At 47.5% G+C, this 16,465-nt stretch overlaps 1 protein-coding gene across 2 annotated transcripts in view; it reads left to right on the top strand.

The window, feature by feature from the left end:
* The window catches only part of rarga (retinoic acid receptor gamma a), a 39,862-nt gene that overhangs the window by 2,170 nt on the left and 21,227 nt on the right, over positions 1-16,465 (top strand). The window contains exons 1-2 of one of the 2 annotated variants that reach the window (XM_040193905.2): positions 2,925-3,242; positions 10,284-10,629. In XM_040193905.2, the coding sequence (XP_040049839.2) occupies positions 10,461-10,629 (169 nt within the window). In that variant the 5' untranslated portion in view covers positions 2,925-3,242; positions 10,284-10,460. Of the gene's footprint in view, positions 1-2,924; positions 3,243-10,283; positions 10,630-16,465 lie in introns of those variants that run through there. The other variant, XM_040193904.2, reaches the window with a different exon arrangement.

Here is a 16,465-nt window from a genome sequence, read left to right as displayed (position 1 = left end):
TGGCACCACACTTCACATCAATCTGAATGTGGGGAAATAGTGATCTCATTACAGGCTTCTTGTTACTGATTAAAACCTGCCGCCACACAGGCACCCGCAACCCCCTCGCCTCCCCCCACCACCAATCCCATCAACCCCCGCCTCTCCCTCTGTCTACAATCCACCCCCCCCCCCCCCCCCCCCCGGTGTTCTTTTCTTTTTCGGACTTATTTCACACCCTTTTTCTCCTCGCGTCCCCTGTGCCGCTGGCCTCTCGTCTCCTAACCCTTCTCTCCTCCCCCTCTCCATCTCACTTTAACCCCTCTAACCTTACTTCCTCCCTCTCTCCCCCCCCACCAACCCCTTTCCTCTCTCCTCTCCGCTGCGGCTTTCCTTCTGCCAGCGAGCCTTAGGCCTCTGCTGCACGGCTCCGTGAATGCAAATATGTTGAATTTAAAGTGGAAACACACGACTGAGTATGATGTTTCCATGAATATTTCATATCCTTGTAAACACACCCAGAGAAGCTGCAAAGCTGAACAACGCCTCTGTTTGCCGGATGGCTTCCCGTGAGGAATCGTCTCTCTCTCGGTTTTGACTTTTCGTCAAAGCGCGCCAGCGTCAGGATTGATGTCCGGGCAGTTCGTTATGATGTCACAGGCTGGGGTTGATAATACGAGAGCGGACGGGGCCATAGGCCATGTTTCCAGTGGTGCCCAGAGAGAGAGGGAGATAGCACCCTGATCTGTCTTCATTATCCCCCACTCTGCAGCCTCCCAGACACAATGATCATAAATCTCTGCCTGGAGCACACTTCACTGACACTGAAACACAAACACTGGTAACCTCTGACCTTCTCGCTGCTACTGCCTACGCGTACTCATCCATGCACACACTCACACACACACACACACACACATATTCACCAGCGAGATGCGCACTGCAAAGGGACACGCACATGTGCAAAGCCTCAACACAACCCTTGTTCGAGCCCACTGTCCTAATTTAATAAGGAGCACGGCGCGCTCTGCACACTGACACACACGCGACTAACGCCTCCTACTTAACTGCGTGTTCTGACACAAAGCCACGGCTCTGTTGGCCCGATGGCATCACACTTTACACTTAATGTCACGCTGATGCCCGATAGAGTTATTGTAGTGTCCCCTGGCTGCGTTTACCTTCTTGTTTCATATTGCTGATTTACTACTGCTATGTAAACGGCTAAGGGATTTCTTTTAGCCTTCGTGGCCTCACAGCCAACACATGAATCAAATGTAAACAAGATAAGAATCATCTGAAGTGCTTTTTGCAGTGGGGCTTAGATTATGTGTTTCCTGAATATAAGGTTTCTGCGGGAAAAAAAGGACACACATCCAAAAATGCACGAAGGAACATTTCAGTCGGCTACTGTAGAACCATATGTGGCTGTAAAGATTGGAAGCACAGAGGAATAATGAGCACGGGGACTTGTGTTTTTTATTACGATGGCTTGACTTTACACCGGAGACACATTGAGTTCAGCGTGTTTGGGGACGGGATCTCTGCCCGTATCGGACCAGTTAGTGTGATTTGCGAAAAGACAATACTCAGCGGTTGTATTAGATCTTAAATTGACCGATAGTTGGAAGGACCAATAAAAAGATTCTTGTTGCCTCGTTGGTCGGAAATTCTGGGAGAATGTGAAGTGACGCGTGGCCGATATGCCTGCAGTGCATCGTTTTTAAGAATAAGTAGTGCATGTATAAGTTGTTTATTTTCAAAAGTGCTTGCTGCACTTACTTTGTGTAGATATTAATCTGACTAGATGTCTTTATTGGGAGTGTTAAAGTAGCATGTATGTATTTAGACCTACTTTTCTTTTTTTTTTTTTTTGCTTTTCAAGGTAAACTATTCTCTGCTGCCGAGGTAAAGGCACCCGTTGAGGTGCCAGTTGAGGTGCCAGTTGAGGTGCCAGTTAAGGTGCCAGTTAAGGTGTGCCCTTTCTTCCTTGTTCTGAGGTTTGAGGTGCTTCTCATAACCAAAACGACTTGAGAGACATTACAGTAAAGAAAAGCAGGGCACACGCCCAGAACCACAAACACATAAGCACAGATCTGAAACATATGATGTCACGGAGCGAGGGGCACGTTCAGGGGCACACCCAAACCGGTTGCTGCTGCAGCTGCACGGCTCTGCCATCGAACACAGGGCTTCCCTGCAGCTGATGTCCCACCGCTATTTTCACGTCCACAGATGAGGTGAAATTAGGTACTGAAGTCAAATAATGTTGTGCGGGACGGTTTTCCAGTTATTGTCAGCAACAGTGTTTTACATATTCTGTCTGTTTTGTGTCCAATGAATTAGTTTCACAAGGTTCCTTAAACTTCCCTTAACATTAAGCGCTATTGGTAGGATTAGCATAGCATCAGCAGTGGTAATAATTGCAAGGTTTAATGATCACAGCTCTGGGAAGAAATATATAAACAGAATCATTATAACGAGTGGCACAAAAACAGCACCTACGTGGCATTAGTGACCCGATCAGTGGGGCAAAGGGTCATCATGCTTATTCCATTAAGTGGTTTGCTGGGATAAAATCACTCCAGGTGAAGTATGTTTTCTGTTGGCTTGCCATTAAAGCATCATCTGTGTTTAATCAAAACATTCTTGTTTAGGTTCAGGATACTGAAACATCCTCTCCTATTAAACTGTGGATTTATTGATTACACGTGAATGATGTAAGATTTCCAAACGGCGTCGCATTTCAACGTGTGCTCAGAGTTTGGAAGTAAACTGACTCTTTAGCCAAGAAGATGAATAAGAGAAAAATAATTCACCCGAGAGACAAAGAAGGGAGAGAGAATTAAAAACAGAAACTTAAGCTCTCTGGGCCCTTTTCTTCCCTGCAGGCATTTCGTGGCTTGTGAAAAAATGCGCTGTATATTTGAAGTGTTGCGTCACGTGACAATGGAAGGCTTTATGAATAAGAGAGTATAATTATTTCTTGGTGAGTAAGAAAGTGAGCGTAAGCCTGTTTTGGGAAGTGAAGGGGGTTATTTGAAGAGGTAGAGAGGAGGAGGAGGAGAGAAGAAGGAGTGTGTGTGTGAGAGAGAGAGAGAGAGAGAGAGAGAGAGAGAGAGAGAGAGAGAGAGAGCTCACTGCTACTCTGTCTTTGCTGTCAGAAAGACTCGGATGAACGTACACACAACTTTTCCCCGGCCGGCTCTGCTCATCAGACCGTTCCAGAAAGCGCTGCATCTGCCCCATGAGCACCAGAGCGGGTGAGTCGCTTGCACTTAAAAAGTTCAGAATCTGCTACTTTAGTTGTTGTTTGTCATGCTGTTTCTCTCTCTTAACAAAGTGAAAGGAAGAGAGACAAAGAGAGAGAGAGAGAGAGAGGCTGTGTTTTGTGGGGGAACGGCTGTGCAGTTTTAATTGAAGACAGAGTGAGCAAAACACTTGAGAGGCTTTGAGACAATTAAACGTTGTTTTCCCTGAAATCCAGATTTCCACACCTAAACGCTCCGTTCTGCTTCATTCACGTGAGAGTGACACTGAACATACGTGACCGTGCGTGCCTGCGTGTGCCCGTGTGCACACATGTGCTTATTAGTGAATGTTTCAAGTGTTACCCGGTGCATGTGGAGCTCTTTATTATTAGCATGTGTGTCCGCGTTAGCGTGTACACACTTGCATGTGTTTGATGTGTGTTCGCCAGTCACCAGCCCTTGACCTGTTTTTTGATACGCAACATATGAACACTTGGAGAAGACAAGCTTTGTTTTCCACCTTTCAAACAGACTCATTCCTGTCAAGTGAGGTGTGTCAGACACACAGTGCGTTGGCCCATTCTCTGCCCACAGTTAGCAGTGATGCTCTCTTAATAATGCTGGCACGTGTGCCGGGGAGGACCGGCTCCGTTTCACATTCCGAATAAAACATCCAGGTCTGTTTGGATGTGTCACTAGGTAAACCTCTGCAGCTGGACTGCCTTCTTGGCTTTGCACCTGCTCTCCGCAGCTTATTTCCCCTGGTGGACTTGACATGAGTGTGAGGGACTGTTTGATTGAAGCGAAATGGAAATAAAAAAAAAACCCGACATGGGGGAGTGAGGGAGGCCCGCTCCAAGGCCAGTGATGTCTGTGGTGCGCTCCGCTGTCATCCGGTCTATCAGTTTGACTGTGAGTCGGGGGACATCTGGAGTGAAAGAAATGGAGCTCATCTCAGAGGAGGAGTAATATCACCCCCCACCCTCCCCCCATCCCCCTCCTCCTCTTTATCGAGGGCATGCTGTCAATGCAGAGCAGCTTTACACTCACGGTGATCGGTCACAGCATTTTGCTCATCTTCAGTGACAGTTTGGAATCAATTATTATTTGTGCTTGCGCTTATATGCTCCAGATGGGTATGTGTCCTTACTCGTGATCCATGTTCTTGTGACTATGAGCCTGTCAGCTCCGTCTATCGGCCTCCCTAAAAACCCTCTCTCGCTTCTGTCGTTGTAGATTTTGACACGTCAGGCAACAGATCCGCTTAATTCTGTCCCTGCTAAACTAACTCACTATTGGCAATGACTTACTGGTTTAAATCCATGGCTGTCCATGGAAATCACTAGTTTAAGTTATAACTAACAAAAGGAAAGTACAGTTTATTTTCTTTTCATTTAGCAGTGTGATTAATGGCATTTATTTTCCATATATTTGTATATATGCCTTGAATTTAGATCAAGAGAATCCCTGACTATGTTAACAGAATCATTCTGCCAGTAAAACCATTGATGTTTCACATAAAATTCTCAATCTCATAAAACTAGTGTGAATATTATATTACATTACACGTCATTTAGCTGACGCTTTTATCCAAAGCGACATTGCATTTTTAACCCATGGCTTTACATTTTTGCCTGGGGAGCAGTTACTGGTTAGGTGTCCTGCTCAGGGGCACTTCGACATGGGACTTGGAGCAGCTGGGGCGCGAACCGCCATCCTTGCGGTTCCCGGCACACCCTCTCTACCCCTGTGCCACGTCGATCAAATATTGATTTGTGTTTTCAAACATAATTGCAAAACCTGTTATGTGCGAATGCTTTTCAGGCGTAGATGCATCCGAGGCTTTGTGGAAGCCGCTGAGCCGACAGTTGCCTAAAAGCTTCTGTCTTCCAAAACCTGCAACAGCCCTTCTTTGTGACTTGACTTTGAGCAATAAATCTGGGAGTTGTTGATGCTTGTCTTTTTCTGGAATTTCCATAGCAATTAAGGACAAGTAGTAGGGAGGGGTTGGACAGGTGATCTAGTGCTACCACACTATAATTAACACAAAAAAAAAATATGTGAACACCATTTCCTGTGACTAATTTTGCAGGTGGTCTTTCTGATTGTGAGGCTTTGCATACGTCCGTCCTGCCTGCAAGCGCTTGTCGAAAGATTCTCTGACACAAAGTTGAACCTGTTGTTGTTGCACGTTGCGCTTGCACGAGTGTGTTTGGGCCTGCTCGAGTGCCGCTTTGACTTTGAAAGCTAAAAATCGCGCCGGCGAAGCCACCCATTGTGCATCTCTAATAAAATGCGTTCCACCGGCATCGCCATTTGAAACGTATTTGAACTTTCGTCTCCTACTATTTGTTTCTCAAACAGTCTTGCCATCCTCCGCCTCGGCCTTTTCCTGTTGTGCCGGGTTCCTGGTGTTGCTGGACGCACTGCTGAGGTCTCCATGTGGAGTGTTCCATCATAAAAACAGCGGCCGCGGTCGCGGTGACTTCATCGTGTCACCCGGTGCTTTGAGTCTCACCGACTTCTCAGTCTTTCCGTCCCGTCTCTCCAACCGCTCCCTGTCAACGCTACCTGTTTTTTGACATGTGTAGTCAAAAAACAGAAAGACAGAGCGAAAAGAAAAAACGAGAGCGTAGTAAGTGTTTGATTTGTTTTATCGATACAGAAACAAGAATTGCCTGACGACACTCCTCGGTGGAACACCTGAAGAACGATATGTCTTTAAGAGACAAGTGATTACACAGAGGTGCCTCTTTGCATTGTTGCTGGAAGCAGGTCCGTGTTTGGGTATTACCACGAGCAGGCAGATGTCAAACGAGTTTCAGGCGATGGAATGCCGGCCTGTTTGGAGGCCCTGGATCGTCTGTCGCTCGGTGTCTCTCTCACAGCCATTAGCGGGCCACTTGTTGAAAGACTGGGAGCTGTCAGCTTTGCATCAGATAATAGTGTTGGGGATTGTTTTCACAGCCAAAATGCTGTTGACGCCAGTAGAAAAGATCAGATTACGCTCTTATTTTGTTTCATTATGAATGTTTTAATTGGACCGTGACAGTCCACAACAGTGATGAAGACACTTAGTGCTCATTCCGCCCCAGACTGTGGGAAACGATGGTGTGTGGACACATGGATTGTAATAACCTTGTTTAATCGCAGACTGAACCAATGAACCAATACTTAAACATAACTCTCTATGCTTTGCGAAGGTACTAAAATATATCACTCTACGATGCTGACAAGAAGGTTATTCTGTCAAGAAAAGTGGAAAAATAGTGAGAGGATTCTTCCAAGCTTCCTCTGCTACGATACATTGTACAGTTCATTTATCTCTAGGCTGTGAATTTACAATTCAACCCTCCCAGGAAAAGATTTGCCTGCACTGCCCGACACTACAATTGCACATTGTGGGAGTTCAGGAAACCCAAAGAAAACGTGTCAACCCACTCAAGCTCATAGAAGAGAGGGAGGCTGGGAGTTTGACTTCAAAGACAAACATACAATTATAACCCCATATAACATCACACGGAGTTACTGTAAGTTTTTGTGTGTTTCCCTTGCGGCAACAAGAAACGTCCTCCAGTTAGCAAAGCTGTGGCACCCTGCTCATATACGCAGAGTAATTACCTGTGGTTTCTTTTGCTGACTGAAAAACCCGCTGCTTTTCTTGGTTGTGTGGTGCAGAGCTTCGTGATAGGCCGTGATTTATTTGTTATGTTTGACTGCAAGCTCTCGTTGCCCGAGGGGCCTCACTCCGTCACAACTGTTAAGGCACAATTGTTGTTTAGCCCACAGAGGATTTGAAACCCTTTGTTTGACAGACATTCAATCTGTGGGAACGCTTCTCTCTCTCTGTCTGTCTGTATTTCAGCTCTCACTGGATTCTACCTTCTGCCAGGTAGCTTTTTTGTTAAATCTCATTCTCTCTAAGCGTGCCCCGTCTTGTCTCTGAATTAAGTCTCTCTTAACGTAAAAAAAAAAAGACTTTGAGGTCTCGGGACTATTTACAGAACCAAACTGCCACAGCGCACCTCTTGGGGAGTGATGGAAAATCCCGGCAACAGCCGTGAAGTCACTCATAGCTGGTGCTCCTCGCCTGCCTGGCTGCCCGCTGCCTCCCGCGTGCCCCCCCAGGCTCAAGGGAAGTGGGGAGGCCCTCTTTGCCCATTTGGCCCCGGCTAACAGGGGATGAGGTCACTCCAAATTCCCCTTATCCCCTTATAGCCCCAGACGGGCTGGCGAAGTTAGCGTACCACAGGACCCGACATAAAACATAAATGGCTCTGTAAAAAGCTGCCGGGCTGATGTGACTCATTAAAGAAGACTGGCGCCAACTCTTTTATTAATTCATTATTGTGTTTGGGGAGAGTGAAGTGACTGGGTTCTATTTTAATAGGCTGTCTCAGTAGAACTCCTTAGTTCTTTTGTTGTTCCATGACATACGTGCGAACGTGCAGTGGCACCGCGCTTTAATGTGCCGAGGTTCTTTCCGCCAGTGTCTGGGGGCATTAAAAGCTCTCCCGGCTTAAATTTTTAGATTAAAATACTATTGTTTTCCCCTGTTGGGATATGAAAGTCAAATGCGCACAGTCCTACTCTCTCTGCCACAATCCTTCTCCTCCACCACACATCTTCCCCTTTTCTCTTTATTGTTCTCTCTCAGCACTCGCAGACACATTGTGCTGCCTTTGAGGGGCCCGGTTTGAGTTCATGAGGCAGATACCCAAACAGGCCAAACGCGGGCCAAGTACATACTCATAACACACTCGCACACACACACACACACACACACACACACACACATTATGAGCATGTGCGCTGCTGGCAGTTTTGTTTTTCCAGTCTGTACCTCTTCTCCCATTAGTCCCACTGTGAAATCTTCAATGATGTTTTTTGTTTTAGCCACACAGTGGAACCGCTGCACAGTACAAGTTGTATAATCCATAGGAGGATGGAAATGGGGTGTGTGAGTGTGTGCGAGAGGCGGGGGAGGGAGGGAGGGAGCGGACCGGGTACAAAGACATGATTAAAGAGAGGACACAGAGATGTGGAGTGGGTCCGAAAAAATGAAAAAGTAGTTGAGATGAGGGATAGAATGAATAAGTAAAAGAAAGAAATGCAGAGAGAGGGAAGGAACGATGGCAGTGTGGCTGCGTTGGCAGGATGGGGGTGGGTGCCTGTCGGCGTCTGCTCCTTCCTGAAACGTGGCCACCCGAGCCTGCCTGGGCCCTGGACGCACATGTGGAACAGTTTACTGTAATGGAACTCTAAATTAGTGGTGGTTTGAAGCTGCCTGCAGCAGTAGGGTGTAATTAACTGGCTCTGTTGAAAGAGAAAGAGCCAGAGAGAGAGAGAGGGGCAGGGAGGGAGCCTGAGCCCTGGAAAAGGCAAGGGGTGAGAGGTGTGTGTGTGTGTGTGTGTGTGTGGGGGTGCTCTTTTACACATGTGTAGTTTTTTTTATTTCAAAACTTGATTGCATGTGTATGTGTTTCACACATGTGTGTGCGTGTGTGTCTTGGACAGCGCTCCCTCTTTTTCCTGGGCCCAGCGCCACCTCTTAGTGCCCCCCAGTGCCCGGACCCCGTCACTGTTTCTCTCAATGTTTGGGCTCAGTTCAGCAGTTCACCGGTTCAGCCTTAGATCTCTCCAAACCCCCCACAAAACTCTGCAAACCCCCCAAACTCATTTCTTTGTTTATACCGAATTCATTACCAAGATTTTTTTTTTCCCTGCCGTTTCTCCCGGATTCACAAGCCAGAGCAGTTCCCAAATTCCTTGGCTCTGCTCTTTTTCAAAGCCACATTTGGAAAAACAAGCGGATCACACCACCCACTCACGAAATCACGCTAGGGAAGCGAAAGGCGAAGCGAAAGCATGAGAAAGAAAATGGGAGGCTTTGCTGGGAATTCTGTCCTCCTCTTGTATGGACCATCAGCCCTGGGCATAGATCGACGCTGGGCATAGATCGACGCTGGGCATAGGTTGACGCTGGGCATAGGTTGACGCTGGGCATAGGTTGACCCTGGGCATAGGTCAACGCTGGGCATAGGTTGACCCTGGGCATAGGTCAACGCTGGGCATAGGTTGACCCTGGGCATAGGTCAACGCTGGGCATAGGTTGACCCTGGGCATAGGTTGACCCTGGGCATGGATCAACGCTGGGCATAGGTCAAAGCAGGGCACAGCCGCGGCTTTGTCCGCACTGGAGCCGGACTTTCTGTGCCCATCGTGGGGAGGCAAAGTGACGAGCGGGCTGCAGGAGGTTGGAGCCAAAATGGCTCTGTGGGATGGGAGCCTGACCTCAAGAGAAGATAGTTGGAAGTGACAGCAGCAGTTAGCAATCAGTGGATCTCGTTTTTCCCAACCCTCTACCCCCCTCGCCTCCCCTCCCCCCTCCCTTCTTCATGCTCTGGACCCCGTGTCTGGGCCTCTGGTCCTGGGGGAAAGAGGCAGTGAGGCAGGCCGCTGTGCTAGGCTGGCAGCAGGAACAGAGGAGCTCTTTATAGTAGAGTTCTAGTGATTTAAATCATATGGCATAGCCTGGAATCACTGTAGAAGTCTGGAAGCTCTTCAAAACTGCAAGAACAAGAGCGCTCTCTCTTTTTCTCTCTCTCTTTTTTTACCCTCCCTCCCTCCCGCTCTTCCCTGTTATAACTTTTTTCCGAAAGCGTCTTTCTTATTTTCTTTTCCCCTTGCCTGGTTCCAGTTTTTCTGGCTTTTCCTTTGACTGCTCACTCATTCTTTTTCTCTCACGTCTTTATCTGTTCGGGTTCCGGCCGTCCTTCCTTAATTAATTACTTCCCATTCTCTCATACCTGCTGGTCTGAAGTTTGCACATAGAGCCGTGGATCAACTCCTCTCCATCCCAGAGCGTAGATGGATCATAGTCTCAGGGTTCACGTGAGGTGAATTGTGTTTGTGGAATCCAGAGAGGATGCAAACCAAAACCACTGATTGTATCTGTATGTGTGACGGTCAATCACAAGCAATTCTCCTTGAGTATTATGTGGTGAATTCATCGGAAAGAAATAACAAATGTCTCTGCCTTCTCTTCCTCAGAAAAGTGAACCGTGTGACCCATCGAAAGTGCAGCCACTGACACCAGACGCTTCACCGTCACGCATCCATTCCCCACATCAAGAGTCCCCCACTTTTTTGAGGACTTCCAGGTGTTCCGAGAGCCTGATAACTTCACCCAGCGGCCCGCTGCGGACCCCCGGGGTGTGCTCCGTCGTCATGGCTACCAACAGGGAACAGCAGGTGGGTCACATGACCGGCTTCCCACCTGCTGTCTATCCCTTCGCCTTCAACTCCATGAGAAGCCACACCCCTTTCGACCTGCTGGCCAACAGTAGCCTGTTTGGGAGATTTGGCGCTGACCTGCCCAAAGAGATGGCCGCTCTCTGTAAGTTCATTTCTTTCCTGTGTGTGTTCTGTGTTTCCTTTCTCTCACTTATCCATTTCAACTACATACGTCGTCCATACCTTCATTTTAGTAACATTATGCAATTTGGACCAGAACTGTAAGTAGGCTATTTAAATTGCACTTCATTATGTCCAGTGTTTGCGGAAATGGAAACTTTACGGTGTGTTTGAGATACAAAACGAGTGGTATAAGAAAGAAACCCCTGAAGACAACATGAACAACATGAATCAATTCCTCTGCTCCTGTGGTTTCCGTTTAGATGCTTGTAGATGACCACAAACTGTGTTTGTGTGTGTGTGTGTCTTTCCTTTTCATTGAGCCTTTGTCAGGCAAGCAAACCCCAAGTCTGCACGTGAGGTGACGAAAAGCAACACATATTGGAAATGATCAAAAATACAATCGAAAGACGTGACTGACTGCGTATTCAGAATCCCGCACGCCGGTTTGTAGACAGAAAGTCAGTATCAGGTATCACAACAGCACGCTACATCAGGTCAGTTCCCGACCCGACCACGGGGGGCGCCGTTGTATGAGTGAAGCAGTAAATGGGATGATGTGTAGCACTGAGCACAAAGAGGAGATTGTTGGCAATCAAGACGGTTGATCTGCCATGGAAAAACTATCCGGATGACACACACGCTGCCGCCGTACAATTGTCATTGCTTTAATCACCTGCTAATTTCAAACGGCATTCTTTACATCAGCGTCGGGATCGTGGGTCGTATGAAAGCGCTGCTGCATCATTTGAAGCTGTCAGTGTGAGGGGAATAACAGAGATAAGAAGGAGCAGTTTAGTTGATGTTTGGACACTAAGTAAAAGGTAAGCGGCAGCTACTTGAAACCTCATCCGGCTGCGGCGCTAAAAAGGGCGGCAGGCGGTGGTGGGCGATAGGCGGCGGAGGGGCTATAACGGGTGTGGGTGCCAACAGCTGAGTGCAGAGCCCGAGAGCCCCCCACCCCCCCCTCCCCCCTGCCTGTGTGTGCAGTCCCCCTCTCCCCTCTACCACAGCATGCCCGAGCACCTCTCCAGCCTTTCACCCGTCAATCACTACTCGCCCCCCTCGCCCTGTGCGCCGCCGCAGCTCACCTAATCCGCAAGGTATTTTCCACGGAAGCAAAGCGAGCGAGCGAGAGCGAGAGAGAGAGAGCACCTGGGGGTAATGTCCCAGTGTGGTGGAATCTAAGAACACGCCCTGCTAGAAAAACACACAGATGCACACACGCAAACACGCCACCAGAGATACTGCTCTCTCTCCCCCCACCCCCCCCCCCTCCCCACTCCGTCCCTTCTTCCCTCCGCCTCTCTCTGTCTCTCACACACCCCACAAAGACCTTCTTTCATTTAAAACCGTACCCCCGACGCACAGTGAAATCCCACCGCATTGACGGAGAGATTCGTTTTTACACTGGCAGGAGTTTAAACAAGTATCAAAGCACGAAAAACACGCAGCCAACAACATGCACTGGGGCCCTGATACAGGAATGCTTGTACCGACACATCCACGTTGGCAGTAGTCATCACTCAAAAGGATTTAGGGCTGCAATTATTCTGTTGGAGCTCCTGTGTCACAGCTTGAACAAGGCCGGGGTGAATGAGTCAGGAGAGTGACAATTAGCGCCGACTTGACTTTATGTATGTGGATCGACAAATGGTTTTGGCGCTAGACGTACACCTTATTTGTGCTTAAAATCATTCCATAACACTGCAGAGTATCAGTTTAGGTTTCAGCCACTGGGTGGAAAATCATCAGCTGTTGGTCCGGGCTCTTAAAACGACCTTTTGGTGTATGAGGAATGCTACAAGTCACTTAACTGACAGCAGTCAGCAGACAAAAGGCCTCAGTTGGGACATTCCCCAGGCCCTGTTTTTCTTCTCCTTCTTCTTCAGGAGTTGGCTTAACAGGCCTGCTCATTGTTGTCAACGCTCTCTATAGGCCAGACGGAAAGAAAATACCTTGCACATAAAGCCAGCAGCTCCGTAGACGTTTCTCCGTGCGTGCAGCTAAATGGCGCCGCATTCTTGCCGGCTCCAGAGCTCCGTGCGTAATTGTTGTCAGAAAGGTGGCCTGCGTGAAACCTACCATTGTTGGGCGTGGACGGCGCGCTGACAGGTCGCAGCACCTCCCACGGCAGCGCCGTGTTGTGGCACCAGAGTGTCTTTGGAAATACCTGTTTTGCACGGAGGTGAGAAGAGACAGGAGAGCGGCGAGGTGGCTGTGTTTGCACATGTCGAGATAGTAGGCTTTTTTTCTTTATTCTCAACGCATTCGGAGAGGAAGTGGACTCACGGAATTGTAATTCTTCACTTCCAGTCATGTGTGAATGAGTTGCGCTGACTGTGGGTGTGCCGCAAGACTCCCCTGCTTACCACCCGCATCTTTATATTTGCGTTTGTTCACCCATGCGCGGGCCCGACGACCCCGTGTGCGGTGTGCGGCGGAGGCCGTTATCAGTTGATCCCTCTCATTATGGGAGCCCTTCAAACAAACAGTTGGAAGCCCATTAAGGCCACTTACTATGTGATAACATCGCCACTGAGCCCTGAAACACCTCTATAAGCTTTCACCAATCTGGGACGGAGCCCTGGCCCCAAAGCAGGCCACGGGGATGTTTTGAAAAGCTAGTAGGTCATTTCCTTTGGCCCACATGGCTCGGACCAGAAATCTGCAGTCCTTTTCTTGGCTCGGACTTTCAGTTCAGACCGTGACTTTGCAAGCTTTAAGTTTAGTGCCTCTCACGAGAGGCTCAGCTGTGATCTTTTTCAGCAGTGGGATGAAATTAAAAGCATTGTATTAATAGAAAGGAATGAGTAGTGGGTTGAAACTTGCGTAAAGGCTCCGCGAGTCCGCTCAGTTGGGCCTCCCAAGTGTGTGTTGGGAAGGGATTTACACTTAGACAAGAATTAAACAAAAGTTCCACACACCCAATATTTTCTGGAAAGGAAACTTTGTCTGGGATTGTCAAAACATGATCACTTGTTTCACAAATGTTTGCCCAATCCGAGCCGAGGCGAGTAATGACGTGGTCTGATACTCTCACATGACTATTAAACAGTGCAATTATAAACAAGCGTGTAAAACATCAAATGTTTGTCAAATATATATAATAAATCTCATAAATCATCTGAGGGAAACCCGTAAAAAGTTAAAAGTGGTTAAAAGTATAATAATAGAAAATGCTAAATAGTAAATAATAGTCCCATAATTTTTTTTCCGGAATACAGGCAACTTCAGTTTATTGTAACTGGCCAGAAATTGTACAGATACCTACAAAATGAATGAATACAATAGATAGAATAGTAGTCAAATATCACAAAATCATCATCCAGTGCAAAAAAGTAACAATGACTTGTGCACACAAACCATTTCTAAAATGTTCCGGCAGAAAAGAATATCCTCGTGCAGAGTGACATTATTAAAAACACTCATTGCGTTCTTGCACACGCACGCACAAGACGTTCATGTTGTCTTAGGGAGCTGGGGGAGTTTTGTAAAGGAGCCATTTTGGTGGGAAACGTACAATGAGAGGGAACGTCAAAGTGAACCTCTAAATGGAGGAGAGGGACATGTCGACTGTCAGAGTGAAGCCGTCTCCACCGTGCGGAAACTACAGAATAAACACAACGCCACGCTTTATTTATCTTTATAAAGGTTGAAGTGTTGGATTTCAGCCCTAGCCCTGATGGAGGTGCCGTAGGTGGGTGCGTGCCCCACTGTGGCGTTTTTGATATTGCATGGAGCGCCGGTCTGTGGGCGTATACTCATACTTGAGGGAAAGGTGGGAGGCGCATGAAAAAGAAACTGAGCTGTATGGAAATTAAACTGATGAGTTCAGCCCTTCTGCCCCTCACAGGCACAAGCTTTCCTAAAGACACAGAAAATGTGCTTTTATTTTTTATAAAGTGCGATGTCACCTTTCTTTTAAAACTGTGAAAGGCCCTCGGAGACACCTACGGCTTAAATGTTCCGTTTGCTCTTGACAGCAGAGCCCGATCCTCTCTGACCTCCGTCCATCTCTGTGTCAGTTACTGAGCCCTGTTGGATCTATTGAAGGGTACAAAAAGCCTGAGGTGACAATGTTATAAATGAGAAAGCATGTCAGAAAAACTTTGGGAATGAGAAACATATGTTTCAGAATGACATAAGCCTCCGATGTGATCATTGCTTATGGTTTATTGCTTAATATAGAGGTGTGAAAAGGGTCTGTAATTATGTATCAGGTGTATTTTCATATATATTAATAATATCACCTCTGAGCTCTGACCTTGAATGATCGAAAGCCAATTTTTGTAATTATTTCTTAACAGGAGTCAGGTTGTCTGGGTCATCTGGGTCATCTCAGTTTAAAAGTAAATGAATCTAAAAGTATGTTAAAAACAGGACTGTTCACTGTTCACAGTTAAAACAGGACCATTAGCGCGTGCTGGTGTGCACCGCTCTTTGGCCGTGTCCTTGATCCATAAGAGGGATTGGAGCTTAATAAATAGCCCTGGTTTTATCTCCCATGGCAACCGCCAGCCTCAAGATGACAGCTCTCAAAGGCACCCGTCTTCTTTTTGGGAAATCAATTCCCCTCACATTGCCCTTTTTCATTTTTCAACCGTTGCGGAGGGGAGGAAAGCGACAGAAAGGGCCGCTTAGCTTTTCCCTGTGAATTTAAGGCTGCACGACTTTTTTTTTATACCGAGAACCGAGAGTGGAGTATCTGCTCCTCCAATGATATCCACCCAAAGCCCCGTTGGCTTACGCACTTGAATTCCCTCACTCTTTTCTCTCCCCTCTTTTCTCCCTTTCTTCTCGGCTTTCACCTTGGATTTCCTCTTGTTATCCCTGTGTGCATGTTGGGGCCAATTTGCCCCTCGATGCTGGAAACTTCTTGAATCGTTGCATGTGTGTCTGTGTATTACGCGTGCGCATGTGTGCTTGTGCCTGCATGCCTGCGTGTGGAAAGTCCGCAACGGTTGCCGGCAGCGCAGAGGCCACAGAGTTTACTAGCAGCTCTGACACAATGACAGATGAAGATAAAGAGGCTTCTATTAAAAATGGGAGAGGCCTGTTTTCAGATGGGCCTTTGTGGGCACGTGCAAGATGAAGGGCGCGCAATGGCGAGAGTGGAGGGATGGGCCTTCAGAGGCCGTGGGAGGGCACATAGGCGCGGGGCGGCCCTATGAGAACAGGACAAGACGTTTCGTATTTTTCGCGGAACCAGAAGATCTTTCTTTTTTTTTTTTCCCACCACAAACACGGGCAGTGAAATGTCATGACAGTGCAGATAGAGGGAGAGAGAGAGACAGATAGTGGAAAAGACTTTGCTGAAAGACGGCCAAGAGTGATAGCGCTCTGAAAAGTAGCTGTGTCGGGCCTTCGGTGGGACCGGCATGTGAACAGACGCCAACATGGCCGCCGCCGCTGAGAAATGGGCTCTCCCATAATCGACTGCTAGGGCAGGAAGTAGGTTCATGGGACTGATTGAGTATTGATTGATCGGTATATGTTAGACAAGCATGTCGCTTTCTCCTACTCAATTGCACACACAAAATGCTCATTTAAATTGCTTATTTAAGGCCCCCCTTATTTACGGGCAATTTTCTTTTTGTTGCAACATGTGCACTTTTATTTTTAATAAATGTTCAAAGTAAACTCCATTCAATTCCAATCAAGCCTCACCTTCCTCTTCCTCCCAGAGACACACTGTGAGAGGGTGAAGCAGATCAGTGTTCAAGATTACATGTCGGAGCTGAACGTGTGCACGCTTGCGCAGCACGTGATCGGGAGGAACTGGCAGGGTTGCCGAATGTCACTTTCTTTAACGAGTT

Source organism: Gasterosteus aculeatus, chromosome 2 (genome assembly GCF_964276395.1).
Source record: "Gasterosteus aculeatus chromosome 2, fGasAcu3.hap1.1, whole genome shotgun sequence".
NCBI classification, from domain to species: Eukaryota; Metazoa; Chordata; class Actinopteri; order Perciformes; family Gasterosteidae; genus Gasterosteus; species Gasterosteus aculeatus.
The sequence above is the reverse complement of the archived record's forward strand: the minus strand, read 5'-3'. Positions and strand labels throughout refer to the sequence as shown.